At 43.8% G+C, this 27,529-nt stretch overlaps 1 protein-coding gene across 1 annotated transcript in view; it reads left to right on the top strand.

Annotated features, from left to right (window-relative positions):
* Positions 1 to 707: 707 nt before the first annotated feature.
* The window catches only part of BFSP1 (beaded filament structural protein 1), a 37,535-nt gene continuing 10,713 nt past the window's right edge, over positions 708 to 27,529 (top strand). Inside the window, exons 1-4 of the mRNA XM_063125498.1 lie at positions 708 to 1,078; positions 5,075 to 5,135; positions 21,357 to 21,452; positions 23,569 to 23,661. Coding sequence (XP_062981568.1) covers positions 708 to 1,078; positions 5,075 to 5,135; positions 21,357 to 21,452; positions 23,569 to 23,661 — 621 coding nt within the window. The remainder of the gene's footprint in view (positions 1,079 to 5,074; positions 5,136 to 21,356; positions 21,453 to 23,568; positions 23,662 to 27,529) is intronic.

The following is a 27,529-nucleotide window of genomic DNA, read 5'->3' as shown; positions in this document are numbered from 1 at the left end:
TACAAGCAGTGGCCATGGGAACAAGCATGGAAGAGGCAATTCCTGTACCAGATTGGGCATAGTTAAAGAAGTTTTTAAGTCTGTATGCATCTAGGCAATTTTTTAAAGGCACTTTAGGTATCTTTTTATCACTAGAATTACTGGGGCTGTATTCAGGATTCTGGAATCTGTTGAAAACAAAATATAATCAAAATTACACCAGGCATGAGTTAAATGTGACATCCTCATGTAAAATTCCCTGATGGTGGTAGTCAAAATAATAATAATAAAGAAAATCCAATGGAATGCTTCAGACCCATCCTGTAAAGCTACATGACTTTTGTTCTCTGCTTCTCTCTAGCCTTCTAATCCACCCAGCAAAAGCAGGACATTTGCTTTTCGTTGGGCCACACACAATTGAAACCAATAGAGAGAGAGAGAAAAGCAAAACAAAACAAAACAAAAAAACCGCTGACAGAATTGAAAAGCATACAGTCACCAAGAATGAGAAGGTGGGGCCATTTGATTTTATTTAGTTTCCCTTGCAGACTGCTGGGGTTTAGAGTCATAAACTATTGAGGCAGGCAGTTATTTAGGGGTGGGTGGGAGAGCTGAGTGGGTTCCCTTCTATCCATTCCAAATCTGAGAAGCATTTCACATTCACACTGGACAGAGACAGGAACACCCAAAGGGGATTCTTGGGCCCGCACACATCTCCCCACCCCGCCATGTACAGGAGTAGCTACCTGCGTGAAATTCGCAAGGAGAAGTATGAAAGGTCGGACACTTACGAAGAGCTGCCAGAATCACCAGAATTCGGCAGCCTCGCTCAAGCCCAAGGCCTGGAAAACCTGCAAGAACTCAATGAGCGCTTCGCCAACTACATCAATCGGGCCAGGGTCCTCGAGCAACGCAACGCCATCTTCCGCAAGCAGCTGGAGACATTCCAGCGCATGGATGAGCTGGCGGGGCTTGAGGAGGCCTTTGCTGCTCAGATTGATCTCAATCGTCAGCGTGTTCGTGAACTGGCCTCGGACAGATCAAAGCTGGAACGGGAAGATAAAGATGCCCAACGCATGCTGGATGAGTTCCGTAACAAGTAAGTCAACTAGCGCTGGGGGAGATAGCTCTGTATGGTCTTAGCTGTGTACATTGTCATCATTTCATGTATATTACTCCTTCATCGTTACTGATCTATCTACCTCCTGCTTTGAATTTCAGGGCATGGGGTTGGCTGTGTAAATTAATCTGCATTGTAGCTTCAGAACAATCAATATACTGCAGGACACAAAGTAGATTTCCATATGTTTTGGGACATCAACTCCCAACATTCCAGACCATTGGCCATGCTGGCAGGGGCTTCTGGGAGTTGAATTCCAAAACATTTGGAGATTTAACTTCTGCCCACCCCTAATGAGCTGAAGGTAAATCAAAGTTCCAAGTAACCTTGGCTCCTCTATTTAATATTAGTCTCTTAAACAGTTGCTGCTGCAACATAGGGAAGGCTTTAATCCTGTGTTATGAAGCCTCTTTGGCCATAACTAGACCTAAGGTTTATCCCTGGATCGTCCAGGGGTCAAACCTGTTCATCTAGGTGACACACAGGGGATCCAGTGCTCAGGCAGGAGTGAACCCTGGATGATCCCAGGATAAACCTTAGGTCTAGCTGTGGCCTTTTAGTCATGGGGCCAATACTTTTTGAAATAATTCAAGTTTCTGATACGAGTATGAAGACAGCAGGGGTCACGATGCTATGTTCTCCTTGCAAGGAGAATGTGGCATAAATGTACGTAGAAATTAAGATAATAAACAAATGAATATGCCATTCATTTATTATTTAAATTTCTATCTCACCTTTCTGCACTCCATGCCCAAAGCCTGAACAACAATAAAGCATATAATTGCAATACCATTAAAAGGCACATTAAAAGAGAGAGCGAGAGAGAGAGAGAGAGAGAGAGCAGATAGAAGTATCAACCAATTTAAATCCACCACCCCCAGCCAATAAATACGCTAAGCATCAGTCCATCAGGAAAAAATAACTAGTGTTGTGCCCAAAATTCTGACCATTCCAATTTTGGCATTTCATGGGGGTGGGGTGGGGTAAATGAAAACTCAGGTGAAAGAAGCTGGCAGAGGTGAGAATTTTCTCCTTGGGGAAGGGACAGGGTTTCCACATACCTTTATAAATTTAGCCAGTTGTTGAGGGATCTTCTTTCTATTTTTTTTTAAAACACTGCTGGCATCTTCAGGAGCCCAGGGGTTCATCCTGAATGCTTATTGGAGAGGGTGAGGTCACATAGTCTCCAATAGGCATTCACTAAGAACTGCCAGGCTACTCCAAATGCTGGGAGAAGGGGTGTGGGTTTTTTTGTTTTTGTTTTTTTGCTTTTTTGAAAAACTAAAAAATAAGAAGAAAGCCCCTTAGCTTAAAAAATGTATGGGGAAACCCTGGGCATGATTAGATGAGGGCTTATCCCAGGGATCGCCCTGGGATCATCCCTGTGTGTCCACATGACACACAGGGGATCTGGGGGCAGGGAGGGATGATCCCTCCCGATCCCTCCCTTGCCCTGGTATATCCGCTACCTGTTTTCCCACGGTCTCGGGATGATTCCAAGACTGCAGGATGTGTGGCCGGGCATCACAGTTTGTCCCGGCTCCTTGCGAGTAACCGCGAGGACCCAGGACCTATAATTTATTAATGCTTCGGCATTAGGCCATTCACATACAAAATAAATACAATAAGAAGGGACAACAATATAAAAATACTGCATATAATCACATATAAATCTTATTTATTTATTTATTTATTTATTTATTTATGTAAAGATTTTTATGCCGCCATTCAGCTAAAAAAGGCTCTCATGGCGGCTTACAAAAGTATTTCTTGACAGTCTTACATAATGAAAAGATAAAAGTCAATACAATTAAAAACATAGGTTATATTAAAATAATAATAATAATACTGTAGTTAGATAATAGCATCTCCAGAACAGTCAACTGCGATCTCAGTAATAAATCTTGCCCGAATTTATTTATTTTATTTATTTATTTATTACATTTCTATACCGCCCAATAGCCGGAGCTCTCTGGGCGGTTCACAAACAGAATTTTCATTGCTGCCAGGGCAAAAAGAGATAACTTGTGGGTTGCCCTAGAGTCAGTGTCAGACAGGAGAGAGAAAATCTTTTCTGAAATGGTATTGGAATGTAATTGATACAAGATAGATTCCAGAAATTGAGTTCTTGGTTCAGAATATAAAGAACAGAAGAGCAAATAATGAGGCAAATCCTCAATTTCTGCCCCCCCCCGCACAAATACACAGACAGAGGGCCAAAGGGGTACGATAATATCTGCCATCAGTCACAGCTGTAGGCATAATTTGAAAATGGAGGGCTGTAAATGTTTGCCTAAGCTTTGGGGATGTGAGCTTTACCAGGTGAACAGCCCTTTGATGGTCAAATTTATAAAGCCTATACCATTTTGAAAATTTAGAATTGTTAATTCTAGACAGAATTGTTAATTCTGTCCAGATGAGCACCATGGTCGAAAATATATTCCCGAAGTTTCTCTTTTGAGATCAAGACAAAAAAATTGTCAAGAGGAGCAGGATATGATTCAAGCAACTTGTGATATTATATTTAAATATGGAAACAAACATATGTTTCCACACCCATCCACTCCTAAACCCAATGTCAGGATATAGTTCTTTCAGGATGACTGAAGGTCTCTTCAGGAGCGGATGGTGTGACTCCCCCGGCCTGGACTCCTTGTCTTCTGCCTTCCTTTAGGGCCCACTGTTCTTAAGTAGCCCCAGGGAAAGTGAGGGAGCAGTGTCAGAATATAGTCCTCTCAGGCAGTTGATGATCCCGTCAAGAGCAGATGGCATGACCACCCTGGCCTGGAGAATTATTTATCACTTTTCACTGACATTTAGCAGTGCAGGGAGTGGTAGGATTGAGTTAGGGTAATAACAATGATAGGACTCAAATTCTATTGGGCAGAATGGCTGGTTGGGGGAGCAGGTTATGAGTGGGGTAGGATGGGACAGAGCTTCTTTGATGGTGCTGTGGTGGTGTCTACCTTGGTCACCTGGTTGCACCCATGCAATGTTCCATGGATAGAAAGCTACCACTGATACTGTTCCACTTGGGTAAGACTTCATAATGATATGTTTTGGGGGTCAATAGAGTTGGGGTAACAGGCCCTGATGTTGTGGTACCTGGCCCCTCAACCACTCTAGCCTGGAGCTGATGTACTGAAATCCCTCCCTTGCTTGAAGTGTGGGGGGGATTTTAAAAAATAAAGATTCACCCAACTGAAAGGTCTGACAAAGCCGGCAGGGCTTTGGGAATGGCAGAAGTTCTACTGCTTCACTGTGTTGGGTAGCTGAGTGAGCCTAAAATTTTCCTCCACACTCTAGGTTGGGTCATTGTGGCAAATTAAACTGGTGCTTGATCCGGTTGCTTGGCACTGTTCAGAATGCTGGGCCAGAAAAAACAAATATGGACAGGCTTCTCAGGACAGGCACCTGCAGTCAGGTCTGCCAGGGTGCTGTGGCCCTGGTTGCTGCCGGCACTGACAGATGACAAATAGGACAGGTGGAACAAGTCAGGTAGGCAACCTTTTTGGGCACATGGCAATCTGAGAAACTGTCCTAGGGCATGGCTAGATGAGGGGGGTGGAGGGGGATGATCTCGAGATTTTATGATCACGAGATCGTCCGCCTGGTCTACACGCGGCGTGCGACATCTCAGGAGGAAGAGGACATTGGGAATGCCATTTTGGATTTTTTTTAAACTCAAGATGAGCACTTGAGCGCTCCTTTGTAAAAGTACTTAAAAACAACAACAATTCCCACTCCCTCCACCTCACCACCTGAGGGGCACGGAGCTCCTGAAAAATGTAATAATAATAATGAGGGAGATCACAAGCCCAGCAGGAGGCTAGGCTTATTTGCATAGGCCAAACCATATATGAATGTCTCCATTAACTTATGCATGGAAACAGAATGCAGAGGTCTGAGCCATTTCCTTTTCTTATTTATTTATTATCAGTGTTCACATTTTCCATTTGTTTTTCTTCTTTGTAGATTTAGAAATGAATGTGAGTATCAGCAGATGCTAAAAACTACTCTGGAACGGCTCAATAAGGTCAGTTTACCATATGAAATGTAATATGCTAGCATTGCTTACCAGTGACTTGGATTGCATAATTGCCACAGCCCACCATGCCAGGCAACTTTGGATATTCTAGTTGTGACTGTAGCTTATCATGTTGCCCAAACCCATTGAGGGTGGATTGTTGGCATGATTAACAAATTATTATTATTATTATTATTGTTGTTGTTGTTGTTGTTGTTGTTGTTATTATTATTATTATTATTATTAGTATACGCTTCTCCTTCTGGATTGAGGTGGGAAACAATATTAAATACAATATAATACATAAAACTAGTTAAAAGGGCATATTAAACCAATACAATATTGAAATAACAATCACAACATCTTAAAATTCTTTGGTTTAAAATTCATCTGGGTAGGCCTGCCGGAAGAGACTAATCTTTACGGCTGTCTTAAACTCCGAGAGAGCTTTAAGCTGAAAAATCTCCTCCAGCAGGCCCTTCCACAGTCTGAGGGCAGCAGAAGAAAAGGTCCTCTGGGTAACAGTTGCCAGCCTAGTTGTCACTGACTGGAGTAAACCCTTCCAAGAGTACCTGAGTGTGCGGGGCAGATTGTACAGGAGAAGGCAATCACGCAGGTAGCCTGGATCCAAACCATGTAGGGCTTTAAAGGTGATAACCAACACTTTATACTTTGCCAGGAAAGTAATTGGCAGCCAGTGAAGTGATTTTAAAGTTGATGCAATATGGTCACCTCTAGGTGACCAACATGGCTGCCATATTTTGAACTAGTTGAAGTTTCCAGACTAGGCACAAAGGTAGCCCTATGTACAGCGCATTGCAGAAGTCGAGCCTTGGAGTTACCAGTGCGTGCACTACCATTTTTAGGTCTTCTAACTCTAGGAAGGGGTGCAGCTACAACCCTAAAACAGGCCATGTTTTCTGAGTGGTTTGTTAACCACACCAAAAACCTACTCACCAGGGTATTCAAAATGGCCACCTACATATGCCACAGCCCACTGTGGCTTAAATAAGCCACACTGGAGTGCTTGATTGTCATGGGCATTATCCAGTAGGTGCCAGCGACACTTGTGTAATCTCATGCAACACTCATACTCTTGCGTTGGACATACTAGCTTGGGGTGTGGGGAACAGCTCTCCCCCAGCTCTAAAATAATGCTATTTGAAAACAGAAAATGTGTTTATGGGTAGGCACTCACCCACGCACACTGGAAAAGCCCTTAATGAGTGTGTTCTAGATTAAGGTTCCGTAGGAATGAATGACTGCATACAACAATTAATATAAGTAGAATTTGTATGTCAACTAGAGACTGTGAAACAATGTACTCAGATTGCCTGCTGAAGGACTGAATGTACTCTGTGTAGCCACCCAGCCCTAGCCCTTTGACACAACCCAGTTTCCTTCCAAGGCAAGGAAGAGAATCCTGCAAATCACAAAAGAGACTGTATTCCTGTTTGATTGGCACAATTACCATCATTTCTTAAATTATATTTTGATGTTCTCTCCACCTTTATTTTATATTTCAGGAGATTCATATCTTAGCATTTCTTGTATTTATTTATTTATTTGGTGGATCAATTTAAGACAACACTCACACACTCACACTGGCATCCAGTTTAGTAGGTCGTGGGGACTGGCTGGTTCATATCCCAACTTCAAAGGGGAGTCATTGACTAGCACTGAGCAAATATTTTCTCAGTCCCATTTCATATCCATCTGTGAAATGGCAGTAATTAAGAGCTATGTATGGTTTTTGTGAGATTAAACAGGAGGAAACTACATGCATGAGGCACTTTAAAAAGAGCCATGCCCAGTTTTATGTTGCAGTTCAAAATGACATTCCAAGAGCCCAGCATGTGCTTTGAATTTTAGAACGGTGTGCTTGAATATTGTTCTTAACCTCCCTCCACCTCCTCCTCCACTTCACATGTGATTCTCTGCTCTGGTGAGATACAGTTTTGCTTTAGCCATGATACTCATACTGTCACTATTGCTAAATGGTACTTTTCAACCCATTTTTCTCAAAATAAGAGCAAAGAGGGAGAGACACAGGTTACAATCCTATATCCACTAACCTGGGAATAATTCACATTGAACTCAATAACTGAGCTGTTTTCAGGCTATCTTTGGTTCCTTCGAGTCAGAGAGCTATTGATTCCTCTGAGATTTCTCCATCTTTTATTTTCTTCACTGTCTTTATTGTATCCCCTCCACTTTCTTTCCATTGGAACAGAGGGCAAGAGTGGTGTAGTGGTTAGAGATCTGGCCGGCAAGATCACGTTACACCAGTCCTTTTACAACTTCATTGGTTGCCAGACCAGGTCCAGGCCCAATTCAGAGTGCTGGTATTGACATTCAAAGCCCTAAACGGTTTGGGGCCAGGTTATTTGAAGGAACACCTCCTCCCATACGTACCAGCCCAGACCTTAAGATCATCTTAAGGTGACCTTAAGTACATGTAGCCATACACGTACTCTGGATTTTAGGAAAGCTGATTTTAATAAACTCAAAACTATAATAAGTAAGGTCCCGTGGCAAGGGAGCCTAAAGAGAAAAGGAGTGCAGGATGGGTGGGAGTATCTAAAAAATGAAATTTTAAAGGCACAGTTACAAACAATTCCAACAAGGAGAAAAGATAGAAGACAACAGAGGAAACCAATGTGGCTCCACAAAAAGCTCATTGATGAACTGAAAACAAAAAGGGATACATATAGGAAGTGGAAGGAAGGCCAGGCTACAAAAGAAGAGTACAGACAAGTGGCGCAGAAGTGCCGAAATGGCGTCAGGAAGGCTAAAGCTGTGAATGAGCTGAGATTAGCGAGGGATGCTAAAAGCAATAAAAAGGCTTTCTTCAGATACGTGAGTAGTAAAAGACAGAGGAAAGAAATGGTGGTTCAACTGCTTAATGAGGATGGCAAATTGATAACAGATGACAAAGAAAAGGCTGAAGTGCTCAATTCCTACTTTGCCTCGGTCTTCTCCCAAAAGCGGGTCTATGACCCCCCTGGAAAAAGTGAAGCAGAAGTTGAGGGGGCAGGATTGCAGTTTGAGATTGATAAACAAATGGTCAAAGAACACCTAATTTCCTTGAATGAGTTCAAATCTCCAGGGCCCGATGAACTGCATCCAAGAGTAATGAAGGAGCTAGCGGAAGAACTCTCAGAACCTTTGTCTATTATCTTTGCAAAATCATGGAAGACGGGTGAGGTGCCGGACGACTGGAGGAGGGCTAACGTTGTCCCTATCTTCAAAAAGGGCAAAAAGGAGGAACCTGGGAACTACAGACCAGTCAGTCTGACATCCATCCCTGGGAAAATTCTGGAGCAGATTATAAAGAAGTCAATCTGTAAACACCTTGAAATCAATGCAGTGATTACTAGAAGCCAACATGGATTTGTCAGGAACAAATCCTGTCAGACTAATTTGATCTCATTTTTTGATAGGATAACCTCCCTTGTGGACTGTGGGAATGCTGTGGACGTCATATATCTTGACTTCAGCAAAGCTTTTGACAAAGTACCACATGACATTCTGATTAACAAACTAGCTAAAAGTGGGCTAGATGGAACAACTATTAGGTGGATCCACAGTTGGCTACAGAATCGGACTCAAAGAGTACTTATCAATGGAACCTTCTCAAACTGGGGAGAGGCAACGAGTGGGGTGCCGCAGGGATCAGTCCTGGGCCCAGTGCTCTTCAACATTTTTATTAATGATTTGGACGAGGAGGTGCAGGGAATGCTGATCAAATTTGCAGATGACACAAAATTGGGTGGGATAGCTAATACCCTGGAAGACAGAAACAAACTTCAAAGTGATCTTGATAGGCTGGAGTGCTGGGCTGAAAACAACAGAATGAAATTTAATAGGGATAAATGCCAAGTTCTACATTTAGGGAATAGAAACCAAATGCACAGTTACAAGATGGGGGACACTTGGCTCAGCAATACTACAAACGAGAAAGATCTTGGAATTGTTGTAGATCACAAGCTGAATATGAGCCAACAGTGCGATATGGCTGCAAGAAAGGCAAATGCTATTTTGGGCTGCATTAATAGAAGTATAGCTTCCAAATCACGTGAGGTACTGGTTCCTCTCTATTCGGCCCTGGTTAGGCCTCATCTTGAGTATTGCGTCCAGTTCTGGGCTCCACAATTGAAGAAGGACGCAGACAAGCTGGAGCATGTTCAGAAGAGGGCAACCAGGATGATCAGAGGTCTAGAAACAAAGCCCTATGAAGAGAGACTGAAAGAACTGGGCATGTTTAGCCTGGAGAAGAGAAGATTGAGGGGAGACATGATAGCAGTCTTCAAATACTTAAAAGGTTGTCACACAGAGGAGGGCCAGGATCTCTTCTCGATCCTCCCAGAGTGCAGGACACGGAATAACGGGCTCAAGTTAAAGGAAGCCAGATTCCGGCTGGACATCAGGAAAAACTTCCTGACGGTTAGAGCAGTGCGACAATGGAATCAGCTACCTAGGGAGGTTGTGGGCTCTCCCACACTGGAGGCCTTCAAGAGGCAGCTGGACAAGCATCTGTCAGGGATGCTTTAGGGTGGATTCCTGCATTGAGCAGGGGGTTGGACTCGATGGCCTTGTAGGCCCCTTCCAACTCTGCTATTCTATGATTCTATGATTCTATGATCTACAGGGGCCCTTCTCCGTGAGCCCCTGCCAAAGGAAGTGAGGCGGGTGGCTACTAGGAAGAGGGCCTTCTCTGCTGTGGCACCCCGGTTGTGGAATGAGCTCCCCAGAGAGGTCCACCTGGCGCCTACACTGTACTCTTTTCATCGCCAGCTGAAGACCTTTTGATTCTCTCAGTATTTTAACACTTAATTTTAAATTAAATTTAAATTTTACTGTTCTAACTCTGTATTTTAATCTTATATCAATTTTGCTGCGTGGTTTTATCCTGGTTGTGCTTTTTATACTGTATTTTGTATTTGTGTTTTTAACCTGTTGGTTGTTTTATTATGGTTTTAATTTTTGTGAACCGCCCAGAGAGCTTCGGCTATTGGGCAGTATAAAAATGTAATAAATAAATAAATAAATAAATAAATAAATAAATAAATAAAGTGTTGGACTGGGACTCAGGAGGCCCAGGTTCTAGTGCCCATTTGGCCACAAAGCGCACTGGGTGACTTTGGGCCAGTCACTGACTCTCAGCCTGGCCTACCTCACAGAGCTGTTGTTGTGAGGATAAAGTGGAGAGGAAGAGGAGGAGGAATGCATGCTGCCTTGGACACCATGCATGCTGCCTTGGAAACCTTGGAGGAAAAGGTGGGATATAAATGCAACAAATAAATAAATCACTACAATAATTTCAGATTAATAACTTCTTCATTTAAATTAATGTGCTTTTTTAAAAACAACAACAACAACAACAACAACAACAACAAATAAGTGTTTTGCTGTGTGTTGAGCAAGGCTAGCCTCAGACATTTTGCTGCCTCAGGTAAAGATCAAGTGAGCAATTCCCCACCTCCCATTCTGATGTACAGATGTTGACCAGACTGCGCATTGAATCTTGGCATAGCTTCCTTTACCACACCTAAGCTCAGCAGGCTAGCTTTGGGTGCGCAAGGCAGGCCATGGGGAACACACAGCTCTGTTCTCCAACATTCTGCTGCTGCTCCCTGCCCCCAGCACCTGCTGCCTGAGGTGGCTGCCTCACTATGGCTAATGGTAGGGCTGGCTCTGTAGTCAAGAGAGGCCTGGTGTTCTGAGGGACACTCCTCCCTATGGTTAGGGTGACCATATTTGGGAAACCAAAAAAGAGGACACCTAGTGTGTGTGTGGGGAAGCAGCTTTCTGAGTCCTGCAGAAAGTACGTTATTCCCCCGCCACCTTAAAGAACCCGATTGGAGTGGAGGAGGGGAAAGGATTTCATTCTGCACCACCACCATCCACTCCAATGGGGGCCTTTTCTATAATGTCCACGAATGACCCACTTTCCCCTTTAAGACCTCAATTGGAGCTCGGGGTGGGGGAATGATGTGCCTCAAGAAAGCATGTCATTCCCTCCTGCCATGCTAATGGCAGCCTTAAAGGGGAAGGTGTGTCATTCCAGGACATTATTGAAAATTATAGAAAATCCCCCCTGACACCATGGACAGAACAAAAACCAGGACTAATCCGGGGAAATCCTGACAGTTGGTCACCCTACCTATGGTGGAATTGTGTGGACAACAGCTGAGGGAATTAATTGTGGGGGCAAGCATGACATTCAAAAGTTGAACAAATGGGGGGTGTGTGTGCAGAAGATGCTCCACACCTGGGGTGTGATTTTGTTCAGGCCCAGCCCCGACCTCAAAGTAATGCTTCTTTTGTAGGCAAATTGTATTTTCACTACATAAGTGGCAAAAGTTGTAAGGCAATTAAGGATTTCTCTGTGCCAATAAGTTGGTTCTTAATAGAGACTCCCATAGATTTCATATACGTATAAGAGGTAGGCAACCTAGTGTCATCTTACAAATCCCATTGGCCATGCTGATTGGGGCTGGTGGTAGTCAAGAACATCTGAAGTGCACCAAATTTCCTACCCCAGAAGTAGATAGACCTAGGGATGAAGTAGGTGACATTGCATCTTCCTCATCCTGTCATCTTTTTCAAAATGGAGGTTGAAATCCCATGTATACTTACTTGAGAACAAGTTCAATTGAACATACTTTTGAGTAAACACACATCGATACTTGTTGTAAATGTCCCAAAGCATTTGTCATTTGGGCAATCTTCATGTATGATCAGATCTCCCTGTCTGTTTACATTTAGTCCCTTTTGCGTCTGTTCTCAATTCTGGTCTTTTATTGGTCCTTTGATCTATTCCTTTTAGGTTAGGGGTAATGAGTGAATCCTCTCAGTTCTAATTTGAACAGAGGTGGGACATACCACATTATTTTTCTGGCCCTGACTTGATCCAGTGACATTGCCGTTCTATGTCAAGCAGCATTCAGGGGTTTTAAGAAGTTTTTGTGATTTAAAAAATAGCCCTTTAAAAGTGATGATCTGCGGCATGAATGTTATATCTCTTGTAACAAAGTGTTGCCATTTTGAAGCAAGCAGTTCACAGTGAGATGTACAGCAAAATACCTGCCCCCCCCCTCTTGGCTTTTACACATAGAAACCTATTGACCCATCTCTTTCCATCTCCACTGAACCCCCATCACCCAAGTGTCAGTGTAGGAAACAGGCGTGTAACAGGTTATTGCAGTCTGTAGGTGACAACACAACGTAGAAGAAGCATGGTGAATTGCGCAATGGACAAGTGTCTGTGATGACTAATGACTTCTTTTCCTTGCAAATGTAATTCCATCAGGAAAGCAAACACTTCCATCTGACATAGGCTGACCTGCCATACATTGTAAATATCAAATGGTTAAAGCAATCCGCACAGTGGAAGCTTGCAAAGAAGCCATTAGATGGAAACAGCTGCTAGAGACCATTCATAGATCAGACTGAATAAATAACAACATTGCCCAAACGCATTTGTTTCTGGACCACCTGCAAATGCACAGTATGGGTCTGAGCATTTCAAATGCAGAATCAGCGGTTCAAAAGGCTGAACCAACTCTTCTTTATAATGGATTCCAGTGGTTAGTGTTTGGATAAATAGTTACATTGGATTCCATATGTACAGTGGGAAATGCAACCCTGGGAAGACGTTTTTCACCCCATGTCTGTCCATGTACTCTTTGTGATCTTGCTGAAAAAAAGCCTCCCAAGAGTTGCATTAGGAACTGTACGATCCCATCAGATGTAACAATTTTATCAAAGCAGCAGCCTCTGGAATCCATTGTTCATGTTTTCAAATTTCCAGCTCTGTTTTTAAACGCCAAGGCAAAGAAGTTAGAACACAACATTTCATTAGGTAGGTGTGTGTGAGAGCATATGAGTGAGTTATTGAATTAAAGGGAGAGAGAGAGAACACTGCTAGCTGATTTGGGTGTGTGTGTGTTTAGTGTGTATGTGTGACTTTGGTCAGGATTGGCGTCAAAGACAGGCGCGGTTGGGCACCTGTCAAGGGCCCACACTTTAGAAAGGTCACACTAACAAGAGCCTCCAGGAGCTGCAACCTGCTTGTTCACCAGCCTCTCACTTTGGCCCAGACCATGGAGAAGGAAGAAGCATTAGGTGCCACTGCCTACTAGCTCACTTAGGGCCTTACTAGACGAGGCCTTAGTGCGCCTTCTCACCCGGTTTCCCTGCTGTGCGTCCAGATGACGCACAGGGGAATCTGGCGGCAGGCCGCGCTGAGGCCTCCTTCAACGCGCCATAAGCGAATGTGCTTATGGCGCGCTTTTTCCCCAGCTCCGGCCTGAGGCCGGAGCTGGGGAACGTCTAGCGACTTCCGCGGCTTTTTGCGGCTCCTCGCTTACTCGCAAGGAGCTGTGAAAAGCCACGGACTGGCCTGGCACAGCGCTCGTATGAGCGCTGTGCCCATCGGCCCGGGGGCAGGGGGGAAAGAGAGGGGAGGGCGAAGGATGGGAGGGGTGGGTGGGAAGGGGGGCGGGTGACAGAGGGAGCGCCGCGCGCCGCCACCCGCCGCTCGCAAGTAGGCGAGCGCCGCTTGCCCGGGCAATGCATTGCCCGGGCAAGCAGCCCTCACCTGCTTGCGAGCGGCGGCGGCGAGCGGCGCTCCCTCTGTCACCCGCCCCCCCTTCCCACCCACCCTCCCATCCTCCCCCCCCCCGGTTTTTACAAAAACACCCCTTACCTTCATGAAGTCTTCGGGCCACCCGCGGCCCCTTTAAACAAAACAAAAAAATGGCGGACGCTGCAGGGCTTGCGTCCTCCCTGCGGGTCCGGCACCTGGAAGCGTGGGGGAGGCGCGCTAACGGTAGCGTGCCTCGGCCCCGCCTCCCGTCCGGCATAAGCCAGCAGGTCTAGGAAAGCCCTGGGTCTCTGCTTGTCAAGGAAGCATGTTGTAAAAATGGTGAGAAAGAGAATGGGGGAAGAACAGCAGCTGGTGACAATGGCAGAGAGAAGGTGACCTCATTGAGGGAATGGAGCCATGGAGGGCGTCTTGCCCAAATGCCCGCCAAAACCAGCTGTTTGCGGTGTAAGCTTTTGTAGGTATCGTATTGCTTAATTTGATGCATACAGTGTAGACTGAGAAGGTGGTGGGTGACTAGCTATCTACACACATACACACAGCCTTAAGCACTGCTTAGGGAATTGCAATCTCCTGGAATAATTTCAAAATTCTGATACTTTATTTCAGTGGAACAAATTATATATATGCTATAGCTCAGTGGTAGAAGGCATCCCTCTGCATGCACAAGATCCTGGGTTCAGTCCCTGGCATCTGCAGGTAGGACTGACAACAGACCCCTATCTGGGACCCTGGAGAACGACTGGTGGTCCATGCAGACCAGGAATGGGCAACATGTGGCCCTCAAGATGTTTGACCCTATACAGCTCTCATCAGCCCTAGTCAGCATAGACACTTGTGAGGGCTGATGGGAGTTGTAGGCCGAAACACCTGGAGAACCACAAGTTGCCCACTCCTGGTGTAGACAGTACTGAGCTAGATGGACCAATGAGACATATCAGTACAAAACAGCTTCCTTTATGTTACTTATCCTCCTCTAGATCTTGTGGATGCATAGATTTCCAATGAGGCATTTGAATGATCCATGCTAAACATGATCCATAATAATTTGTCAAGTTCATTTGAGGTAGCATTAGACTACTTAATTACTACTTAAAGAACACTTGGGATTGCTCAGGCGTTAACTGAGTTTAATTTCTTCTTAACTATACCTGTAGTGTTCAGCATTTGAATGAGTTTTTGTCTGTAGAGATGCTTGTAAGAGGATTGAAAACATTAGAAGGCAATCTAGTTGTTTGGACTGATCCCTGGATACTTGTGGGTGGAATTACAATCAACTCTAAGTAACGTATTAGCGGTTACTAAGCGTTCCTGTTGTGAAGAGTTGCCACTTTTACCTTTAATTATGTGGAAGAGTACATAAGGCCAAATGATTTTTTCCCCTTTTTTATCCTTGCTGAAGTGGTGTCTGTTTGTCTTTTGATCATTGTTATGGATCTGTAAAGTCTAGGTGAAGAGGTTTATGCCACCTGTACATAAAACATTCATGATTCATTCTGATCTTTCCCCTTTGGAATCAGTTGTTGGTGCTAACACCATCCAATGGAACTGACAATGGCACAAGAACACAGCAAAACCATATTAGGCAAGGCTTAAGGACTCTCCATAATAAATGCCCCTCCCTTTTTATGTGAATAAAATAGGTTTTGATCCAGACTTAATCAAAGTCTGAACCTACCTGCTCACTGCGCTCAACATCTAAGGTCCTCCTCCGAGTGCCTACTCCAAGGGAAGCTTGGAGGATGGCAACAAGGGAGAGGGCCTTTTCAGTGGTGGCCCCCCAATTATGGAATGATCTCCCCAATGAGGCTCACCTGGCGCCAACATTGTTATCTTTTTGGCACCAGGTTAAGACTTTTCCCTTCTCCCAGGCAGTTAAGAACATATGTTGAGGTTTCTTTTAACTTACCCCAGAATAGTTGTTTTAAATAGATATTGCTGTTTTTATGCTTTTGATGGTTTTAAATTTCTATATATTTGTTTTCACTGTTCACTGTTTTCAACTTTTGTAAAACACCAGAGAGCTTTGGTTTATGGGGTGGTATATTAATGCAATAAATAAATAAATAAATAAGTTAGAGTAGACCCACTGAAATAATTGAAGTCTGGGTCCAATCCAATGTCCATTTTGGTCCAGTTTTACCTTTGCACTCCATTTTGTTGTAGTTTCTAGTAGTGCCGTAATCGTGAGATTTACTTTGTACTTTTCCAACCCTATTTTGGAGGTAGGGTTCAGAACCTTGGATAGCGCCTTTATAAATCTGACTGGCTCTAAAAGGTGGTTTCCTGGCTTTTGCTTGCTCCCATAACCTACCCACCCTATTCCAAAAAGTTGAAATTTTTCTCTTAAGAGCTTTCAGCTAATAGAGCTTTGGGAATATTGTCCCTGCCCTCTTTGCCTTCCATGACATGCACCACTGGAACGTAGCCTTAACACCTCTGCTATCTGTGTATCACACAGAATTTTATCATAGAATAGCAGAGTTGGAGGGCCATTGAGTCCAACCCCCTGCTCAATGCAGGAATCCACCTTAAAGCATCCCTGACAGAGAGCTGTCCAGCTGCATCTTGAATGCCTTCAGTGTAGGAGAGCCCACCACCTCCCTAGGTAATTGGTTCCATTGCCATACTGCTCTTAGCGACAGGAAGTTTTTCCTGACGTCCAGACGGAATCTGGCTTCCTGTAACTTCAGCCCATTATCCCATGTCCTGCACTCTAGGATGATTGGGAAGAGATCCTGGCCCTCCTCTGTGTAATAACCTTTCAAATACTTGAAGAGTGCTATCATGTCTCCCCTCAGCCTTCTCTTCTCAAGGCTAAACATGCCCAGTTCTTTCAGTCTCTCCTCATAGGGATTTGATTCCAGACACCTGATCATCATCGTTGCCCTCACAAAAAAAATGTGTGAGATATTTTTGCTGGAGAAAGTGACTGGAACAAGGTCACTCAGCGAGAACTTCATGACTGAACAAGTATTTGAACCAGGGTCTCTGGGATCCTAGTTTAGCATCCTAACCAACCCCACAGTAGCTGACTTCAAATTGCAGCCTCAGTGGCTGCAGTTTTAGTTTTATTTTTAACTCCCCCCTCTCCCAAACCATAATGGAACTACAGTATATGTAATTTATGTTTTTATCCTATGTAGGCAGGAGTGCAAGACAGCATGAATGACCTTTTGGTACCCAATATGTTACCAAGAGATCTCCTCCTCCTCCTCCTCCTTTATGTAATTATATGTTGGTTTTAATGTGTGTATATGGAGCATATTATAATTCTTCTCATGTTTCTCAGTGTTTTATATTTAACAGTTGAAATAAAATGAAGTTAACTTTGCCAACATTCAAAATACTGACATTTGTCACCATTTAATTGGGCATGTCTTATGCTCCAAGACATAATTTCCTCACATCCATCACCTTTAAACTGGTATATTAATACATGGAAGACAAAGAAGATTGCAAAAGATTGCCTTCAGGGAAGCTGCAAGTATTTTTATTTGGTAAATTTCTTTCTGAGTATGTTGACCATTGCTGCATCATCCCAAAGGATGTGGAATGAGTAACTTTAGGAATTGAAACTCACAAGTGTAAGGGAGCATTAATCAACAGTTCTGCAAACCTGTCAGGTTCCTGTTTTGTTTTTGTTGCTTGGAAAATAGAATGCTGATGAATCACTTGCTGAGCTTACCATTTGGGACTGTGAATCTAGAGGAAGAAATATCATACAGAAGAAACGAGAGGGAAGGACGAGGGGGAAAAATAGAATTCTAACCCTGCTCTACTAATCAGAAATAGCAAGCACTGGTCACAGATGCAAATGTGACTTCTCATCCACACAACAAGATGCTTTCATCCAGATCAATGGGTTCTGAATGAGCATTGTAGTGTGGACATGGGTGGCCTGCCAGATGCACTTCCATATTTGAATTAGCTGTGAGGGAAGTGTGCTTTTGTACACAGCTTTCTCTGGCTGGATTGGAATGATTGGCGTATGACAGGGGTGGGTGACTTTTGGCCCTTCAGATGTTTCATCCTATAATGCCCGTCAGCCCTATCCATAATGGCCAATGGTGAGGGATGATGGGAATCATAGGCCAAAACATCTGGAGGGCCACTCGTTGCCCACCCCTGGTGACTAAAAAGCAACCCAGGTCATCTAGATATGCAATGAGTGTCAAACAAATGCTGATGGTACATTGATTTTTTTTCTTAAGCCAAGGTCTGGGGCTTGTTTATGTGCCATACATATCCCATCTGGCTGCACGGTGGTACTGCATTGATTACATGATGCAGCCACCAATTCGCAGCCATGTCGGGCTTTCCCCCTGAGACTGCACTTTTTTTTGGCAGCGCTGTCTTAGTGCGACTTTTTCAGTTGACACGATGTCATGACGTTGTTTCTTCTGTCAATGGCGGCTTCGCTTCAGATTAGAAAAGTAGGTGTATCTGGGGGTGGTTCCGAGTGCAGGATCGGTGCAAGAATGCAGGGCAGGGGAAGAGCTCAAAAAAACAAGTAATGGATGCTGTGGCGATATTACAGACCGGAGAACAAAAGTAAGGGCAGTTGTGAAGTCTAACGCATCAATTTAAAGGCTTTTAAAGTTGCGCAGAGTTCCCAGGGAGGAGGAGGAGGAGGAGGAGGAGGAGGAGGATGAAGAGGAAGAAGAGGAAGAAGAAGAAGAAGAAGTAGAAGAAGAAGAAGAAGAAGAAGAAGAAGAAGAGGGGTTTTTTTTGCAAGTTTTTGGTCCACCTTGATATTTGCTGCCCATTCCCAATGTCTCACTACAGCACTGTGATTTTTCCTCTCCAGATAGTCCACAGTTAGTCCTGTCATTTAAACAGATTGATGCAACAGGTTTTGGGGGAATCAAAATGCAAAATGCCATCCCATAAACACAACCTAGTTTTGTTCATTCTATACAAAACTATGCACTGTTCAGTGGCATATGCCTGCCTTCAGCTCTCTATCTGCCCATGGACTCTGTTGTGCTCCAGATTCACTTGTCAAAAAGATGCCATAGCCAATGCAGAAACATTGAGCAAATGGCTAAACACTGGCTTAGAATATTCTGATTGTGATCTGCATTAATGAATTTTATTTGCTCACAGTACAGATCACTGGGCCCAGAGCGAAAAGCCATGCTTAGGGTTTAAACAAAATTAATGGTACATCAGCAGACCTGACAAGTTCTGCATTCTATGATATAATGGGAAGAGCAACCCTCAGCATATTTTTGAATAGCACAGCAGAGCTGTGGATTACTTTGCAGGGCATCTCACTAAAGCAGTTCTCTTTGAACAGCTCCCTGTCACATGCCCTTCCCAGGAATGTGACTATTTTACAGCCCAGAAATGTGACGCTCCTGTCTGAGCATTGGAAATGAAGTGCTTAAGGCAAGCAACACATCTCGGACCAATGCCTGTTTGTTGCATGTGATTAGTTGAGTGTGAGTAAAACTGGAGAACGATTAAAGTTTGAATTTTGTATTGGATACCATCTTGATCACTTCCTAGAGTTGGTCTAGGTTTTGCAGATACATCATACTCCTTGTACAAATCTGAGCAAGTCACTGTGATTGTACTCCACAAGTTATACGGCTTGTGAAGTCTTGGTTCGTTCTCATTGATATTGGTGCAACAAAGTAAGTCTGGGTCTTAGTTCCTTGCAACTAAACATGGATAATAATATTCCCATTTTCCTTTCAATTGACACACACACACACACACACACACACACACACACACACACACACATATATATATATATATATATATATATATATATATATATATATATATATATCCAGTTGGGTGGAGGCACAATGAGGAATGCTGTACCTTTGACCATCCATTCTGGCTTACCTGGGTTATTTTGGTTCAGCTAGAGTCAGCATAATTGGAATAGCATTGGTTCTGTCTAAACTGGAAATACGCACGGTCAATAAATAATAGGGACTTTGGAGATACTAAGCTGGTGAGAACACAGGACAGGGTCTTCTCTGTGTTGGCACCGCAATTGTGGAATTCTGTCCCTAAGGAGATGAATCTGGCCCTTTCTTGGTTTAGTTGTAGGTGGGCCATCTGCATGGTTTTTGAGTCATTTTAAATGTATAAGTACAGTCTGCATTTAAAAGATCAAGTGCATAGAATATAGAAGAACCATGTTGGGTCAGACCAAAAGCCTACCTAGTCCAGCATTCTGTTCCCCAAATGGCCAACCAGATATCTACGGGGCATCCATAAGCAGGATATGTGGATAATAGCATTCTCCCACTCAAGTTCCTCAACAACAGAGGCATACTGTGAGACTGGAAGTAATGTATAGTTATCACTTCTCCTCCTCCATGTATTCTCGCAAACCCCTTTTAAAGCTTTCCAAATTGGTGACCGTTACTACATCTTGTATTTTTCACCTGTTCTTAATTTTGCTATGTTACGATATTTTAAAGATTTAAAATTGTGCATCCACTTGGGAGCCCTTTCTGGGCCAAAAGGTGTCTCAAAAATAATATAATAAACAAACCAAAAGATCCACCCCATAATAGATAAATAGTAGTACTAATAATTATGGGATGGGAGATCCTGCATCATGTCCGCTTTTTACAAGCGAGATCACTTTCTTTCTGTGCTACATTGCACATGGCTTTTAAAATTCGAGAGGCATGCTTGCATTTATGATTGGTACCAACCTTGCAGTTGTGGTGGTGCCAGATCACCTGGGCATTTTCTATTTTGGCCTATTCAAATTTTTACTGCTTTCTACTGTTATTTCATATTACATTTTATGGTTGCATGACCTGTTGGTGGTGGTGGTGGTGGTGGTTCACCACCCTAATATAATTTGATGAAAGGTGTTTCATAAATACCAAAATAAGAGAATAATTAAAACCCAGTGACAATGTGGAGACATCAATAGCTTGTGAATTGTGAAGAATCCATGCATCATTGCAAGCCACACACACACGACATTTCTAAAGATATTTATTTATTTATTTATTTATTACATTTCTATACCGCCCAATAGCCAAAGCTCTCTGGGCGGTTTCTTCTTTTGGCTATCACAAATTGACTTCTTAATGTTTTACAGTGTGGCAGTGCGTTGCTGGTTATGAGAATATCATCATCCCACCCAAAATGATTTGTTAAACAAAATTGTTTAAATTGCAATCCTTATACATGTACACCCAGAAGGCAAAGGATCAATAAGGAGTATTGCAGGACTGCTACTTTAAGACCTGGTTCACACTACAGCCCACTGTGGGTTATTTAAGCCACAGTGGATTGTGGTGCCTGAGTCTACGTCCCTGCTGCAGCTTCCCACGTTATCCAAATTCAGCAAGAGTGCCTTTTTGGGGTGGTTAAGAAACCATCCACAACCCTAAAACAGGCTATGGGTTCTGGTTGGTTTGTTAACCACACCAGCAAGCCACCCTTGTCAGGTTCTGATGTAATAGCATGCCATGCCTGGCGAGGGTAATAGGAAAACGACTGGCCATGCCAGAAACCACAATACATATGTTTACAATAAAAGATTACCATTCAGAACAAGCAGTCCAGCTGGTTTTAGTAACATGAGGAACAAGGACAAAAAGAAATGGCACTTTTTGCTTTTGTTACAGGAAGCCGACGAAGCTTTGCTGTGTAATTTGGAATTACAGATTGAATCACAGTTCTTGCAGGATGATGTGAATGCCACAAAGGACAGATACAAGAAGGTAAAGGCTGAGAGTCAACCATGGGTCTTTGTTTCATTCTGAGTTTTCATTGTCAGAAGAACTTGCCTACATACCCAAGGGTGGAGGCTATAGAGGCAGTTTGCCCTTGACTTTGGGTTCACAAGTGACTTTCAGCAGTGAAGCCAACCCTTATCTCCCAGTTCCATTCCCCTTAATTTGGGATCCTTTCAAATGCATATTAAAAGCCATGCTTGCCATGCTTGCACTGAGGGGAGTCCACAGTCTTTCCACAGGCAAATCCACAACCTGAGTTTTCTTCATTTAAACAGTTCAATTTAAGGTGGCAGGTGTTGGGGAGAGCGATGTTGTGGTTGCTATTGTTAAAAAATCGGGAGACAGAAATCCTTGCCGATCTACTGCAAATCACCTAGAGACCTACCAGGAGTTCCAAATCTGCCTTCTGCTCTCAGCTTCTAGTGCCACAGAACCCTTAACAGTAATCTTGTCCTTTATGCCCGGGACTCCCTTCCAGAATGCCTCCATGGTGCACCTCTCTTGCTCTTCTTCAAGAGGAGGCAGTATGCTGAGGAACATGGGCAGGAGGGTGCTGTTGCACTCATGTCCCACATGTGGGTTTCACGTGGGCAGCTGGTTGGCCACTGTGTGAGCAGAATACTGGACTACATGGAGCCATAGTTTGATCCAGCACGGCTCTTCGTATGTTGTTATGAGGCCAATATCTGGGTATGGTTTCCTAACCCCAAAGAGTGAGTGAGAACAGAAGGACTATGGAGCCCTGTATCCCCGATGCCCAATGCTCAAGCCCTATGGCTGTTAGTTGACACTATTCTATTCTGATGTAGCTAGTTCTATTTATTATTTATTTATTTATTTATTACATTTTTATACCGCCCAATAGCTGAAGCTCTCTGTTCTGCCCCCTCTAGCTCTTCTTAATGCTCTCCAACAGCAGGACACACACACATTCAACCCTAGTGAGTAGTTTGACACATTTAAATTCATAAAACTGGCATCTTTTCCCACAAAAAGGATTTCAGTATAATTCAAGCCATGTTATGTACCATATCATACATGAAAGTCTTCCCCAACCAGGTGCCCTCCAGATGTTTTGGACTTCAATTTTCATCAGTCCCAGCTAGCACATCCAACAATCAGGAATGCTGGGAGTTGTAATTCAAAATATTCGGAGGGTACCAGCATGGGGAAGGATGATATCAACTAATAATAAACCCAATTATCTGAGTGCCAATCTTTATGTAGCAAAAATGGCACCTTCCATGAACAACAGGGTAGTATAAGCAAGCTTGGAAGAACCACAAGGTTTGCAGAAGGACAGACCATCTGAGCATGCTCAGTGGCCATGGAATGTTGCCTGACACTTGGAGTAGGTGGTGGTGGTGGGCTGGGTTGGAGTATCCTGGAAGAGGGCATGGCTGGCTGGCTGGCTGGCTGAACAATGCAACATTTTCTTTCAGGACCCACTTGACTAGAACCATTCCTTATCAGCGTAGGACTTTCCTCATCTTGAATGATTCACAAGTTAATTGCAGACGTGCTGCCCCAAACAAAACAGATTGGATGTCAAATGCAACATAGAACGTTATTATGAGAAGAGCGTTGTGGTCTCCTTAGTCTGCTCAGTTAAAGAAACTGAGCAAAGATACATTTACGGAAAGCAGGACAGGTGGATCCTTATCCAGAAATGGGAGTAGAGGGGAGACAAAATGTCCAGTTACACGGGACCACTACTTGTCTCAGTATCAGTAATACCACAACCCTTCCATCAGCTAACTTCTGTAACTGAAGCGTTGTGCACAGGAACCCATTTCAGTGGGTACAACTTTTCTTGTGGCTTTGAGAAAACACCTCCTTCTACACAATGATTAAAAAGACAGGGTCCCTGAGCCCTGCTTATCTCTGTGTTTGCCATCCTACGGACAACTCACTCTTGTCATTTACATTTGTGGCTGTTTAATATTGGAGTCTGACCATCCAGCCTATCTAAACTTCCTCCCGTAATTTTCACAAGAAGGGCCTGGGAGGGAGGGAGCGCTAGGAACACAGGTGTGTAGTTTCTTGAAGTGTGATTTTTGCTGGCATAACTTGGAATGCTAATTCTTTTACTTGGCCACAGAACCTCATGGAAATACAGACCTATGTCAGCATTTTGCAACAGATCATGCAGACAACTCCCCGGGTAACCACCATGGCAGCTGGAACCATTGAGGTAAGAGTGTTGTTTCACAAATCATTTCTGTGTCGTGATAATCCAAAGAATCCAGTTTTCAAACAAGTTTTATGGGGGCTACGGAGGAGAAAAAAGTGGTTAACGACGCTTTAGCAAAGCCATGTTGGGGGGATGACATTGACACTGGTTCCCCTGAGGAAGTCCGCCTGGTGCAGCATCGCAATGCAGTGGGAACTAGAGGTGTGCTGCGCTCCGATTAGAATCGGAGAATCAGAAGCGAATTGGCCTGCTCCGCCTTGCCCAGAGGCGGAGTAGAAGTGGACCACGGACCCTTAGAAGCACGGCGAAGAGAAGCGCCCATAGGCGGAGCGCTTCTCTTTTCGTGGCGTGATCCGATCGCCATTTTGGAAAATTTTGCCCATAGGATTGCATTGTGGAAAAGAATAGGGGATAACTGTGTTGTTTTTTAAGCTATCTTTCTGAAACTTCTTGTGCTTAGAGAGTCATGGCTGGGGGTCATTTTGAGCCTACTCTCAGCTCTCTGCATGGTGCGGTTCGCTTGCTATATTTTTTTAAAAAATCAGGTAAAAAAAGCAGGAGAGGTACCTCTTTGAAGTGCTGAGAAGCAGAGTCATGATCACATGATCCCAAAGTTGGAGGACGGGATAGGCAAAATGGGGAACTTGGGATCCTGGGAAACTTCTCTTTCTTAGTCTGAACGGACTTTTCCCAGTGTTTTTTAAAACAGTAGCCCCGCCAAATGCACAAACGCAACCTGAAATCATATACTAAGCAAATAAATAACAGATAGGAAACACAGCACTGCTACCCACCCTAACCTTGGTGAACAACTGAATAGATGTGGTGCAAGGGGATGAGGTCCCCTAGGGCATGTGGACGTGCCCAGTGCACACACTCCTGCCCTTGGAGGGTCAACAGAGCCCTCCGAAGGTTAACCAGTGGAGACTAATGCCTATCATGAGTTGAAGTGGCAGGTCGCTTCTTAAAGACTGGTCCCTAGGCAAGGCCAGTCAAAATTGGCACAGTTCCCCCTCCCCCTGGGCACGTCCACTTCCCTCTTACTGGTAAAAGACAGATATAGCCTTTTTAAAAAAAATTCTTCTTGTTGTTTATTCAGCAACACTGCTGCTTTTAATTCCACCCTCCTTTGTTTATTTATTTATTTATTTATTCCATTTTATATTTACACCCCATAGCCCAAGCTGTCCTGGCTTTTCCTCTTCAGTGAAGTCAGGCAGGCTTTCATTGTGGTTCAACTCCTTATTGTTGTTGTTGTTGTTGTTGCTATTAATATTAATTACTACTGCTATTAACATTATTATTTTGTTGTTTAGTAATGGCTGTGATCACAGTGCAGTCAATCAACTCTGAAGCAAGGATCACAAAGCTTTACTCTTATCCTCCTAGCCTCCTAGTAGTTATGGGATGCAAAAGAAAAGGCATCTCTCTGTGCTGCTCCCACCTCACAGGGATGGTTTGCATTACTGGCTTTGAAACTATCCTTGGCTCACTTCCTTATGCCCCCAGAAATGTCTGCTGCCTGCCTGCCTTCCCTTCCTCCTCCAATGCCCGCCTCACAGGGATGGTTTGTGTGTGTCTTGCTTTGACTCAGGGGATAAATCCTTCCTGTGCTCACTTAGACTTTTGGAAGTTCCAAATCAATTTTCCAAGTGTGGAAGAAGATTCATATAGGTTTATCTCTACTCCCCAATTCATGGCATGTTTGGATTTCCTTTGAAATGGCCCCATTGAGCTGTCTGCAGCTTTAAATTCCTGAGATACTGGGGTGTCCGATTTTCATAAATTCCCCAAAAATCAGGGGATGATGGGATTGGCTTGAGTCTTGGCATGCATGTGTATCCATGGATAAGCTATCATGATGCCAAGTCTGAGGTTTCTAACATGAAAATTGACGAAGTTCTAGCATGGGACTTGATTTGGGGTGAGTTAAAAGGTTTAAGCCCTGCCAAAAATCAGGGGATTATGGGATTTGCTTGAAACTTGGCATGAATGTGGATCTAGATGGCATCTGCGTGGGTGCCCACTTCAATTTTTTTATCTGTCCAAATGTCGGAGAACAGTCCATGTCTGAAAATGGGTTGTCCAATTTTCATAAATTCCCCAAAAATCAGGGGATGATGGGATTGGCTTGAGTCTTGGCATGCATGTGTATCCATGGATAATCTATCATAGTGCCATGTTTGAGGTTTCTAACATGGAAATTGACGGAGATATCGAAAGGGGTGTGAATTGGGGTTATGGGTGGTGCGTTAGAGGTTTAAGCCCCGCCAAAAATCAGGGGATGATGGGATTTGCTTGAAACTTGGCATGATTGTGTATCTAGATGGCATCTGTGAGGGTGCCCACTTCAATTTTTTTTATCTGTCAAATTGTCAGAGAACAGTCCATGTCTGAAAATGGGGTGTCCAATTTTCAAAAATTCCCCCAAAATCAGGGGATGCTTGGATTAGCTTGAGTCTTGGCATGCATGTGTATATGTCCATGAGGTGTCATGGTGCCAAACTTGAGGTTTCTAACTTTAACAGAAAAAAAGTTGTATACTTTTTTGGATTTCAATGCAAGCCTATGGGGGGAAAAGCAGAGCTCTGATCCGGATCCGGAGCTCCGCAGTGGAGCGGAGCGGACTATAGGCAGAGCAGGGCGGAGTGAAGCGGCCCGATCTGCAAATTGCAGATCTGGAAGAGAAGCGGATTGGGGGATCCGTGCACACCCCTAGTGGGAACAGGACCTTTTTCTAATGGCATAATAATAATAATAATAATAATAATAATAATAATAATAATAATAATAATAATAATAATAATAATAATAATAATAATAATTTCTTACCCGCCTCTCCCTTTGGATTGAGGCAGGGAACAACATTAGTACAAGAATCAACACCTTGATGCAAGTACAGGTGCATTTGGAAACAGGTGTTTCTCGGTGCACATGTAGTAGCATACGCTGCAACTGTACTTACCACGTGACCTGCATTTGCTAAGTCACTCACTCCAGAGCCTGAACTGGATTAAGTCATCACTGGTTTAGTTGCGGTGGGAAAGAATTAATCTGCCTGTTCTGAGAGACTTCTCTTTTTTTGAATTAGGGGAGGCGGAAAAGGTAGCAGGGAAGGAGAACCCATGGCAAAATTTGACGAACTTGATGTGCATATTATTGATCACTCAAAATTCCCTTGGAGGCGTTTCAAGTGATCGATATGAACACCCCAGTTTGTGTTAGGAGTGATTACAGAGTTCAAGCAATATGCCAGACCAGTTCTGCTACTGTAATAAATCCCGCCCCATTCTTGATAAACACAGAGGAGGGGCCACAGCCCAGGAACAGAGACTGAGGCAGGATCTACACTACCCTTTTATAGCAGTTTATAGTGGTCTTGTCAACTGTTGGGGCCCAGGACACATTCCATACACTGTTTTCAAACTGCTTTCAAAGTGTTATATCCTGCTTGATGTAGATTAGTCCTACACTTAGAATGGTTGGGATTTTTAATTGTGTTTTTAATCTAATTGGTTTCTTATGCTTGTTTTAACTAAGCTTATTTTAACCTTGGGCCATAGCTAGATGGAGCAAAATCCTGGGATGATCCCAGGGATTGTCCCTGTGTGTTCAGATGAGGGGATCCCAGGATCAGGGAGGAATGATCCCTCCCTTGTCCCGGGATTTCACCCTCCCCTTTAGGCCCCATTTTTTCACAGTCTCGGGCTGAGCCTGAGACCGTGGAATGTGTGGCCGGGTGCCGTGGTTTGTCCCGGAACTTACCTTTGCACAAGAGCATTCATGCGCTGCTGGGCCTTTAACTGTAAAAAAAATGGCGGGCGCAACGCCTCTCTGTCTGAGGTCGTCGTGCACCGTGTGTAAACAG

The sequence above is a fragment of the Elgaria multicarinata genome, chromosome 4 (assembly GCF_023053635.1).
Source record: "Elgaria multicarinata webbii isolate HBS135686 ecotype San Diego chromosome 4, rElgMul1.1.pri, whole genome shotgun sequence".
NCBI classification, from domain to species: domain Eukaryota; kingdom Metazoa; phylum Chordata; class Lepidosauria; order Squamata; family Anguidae; genus Elgaria; species Elgaria multicarinata.
The sequence above is the reverse complement of the archived record's forward strand: the minus strand, read 5'-3'. Positions and strand labels throughout refer to the sequence as shown.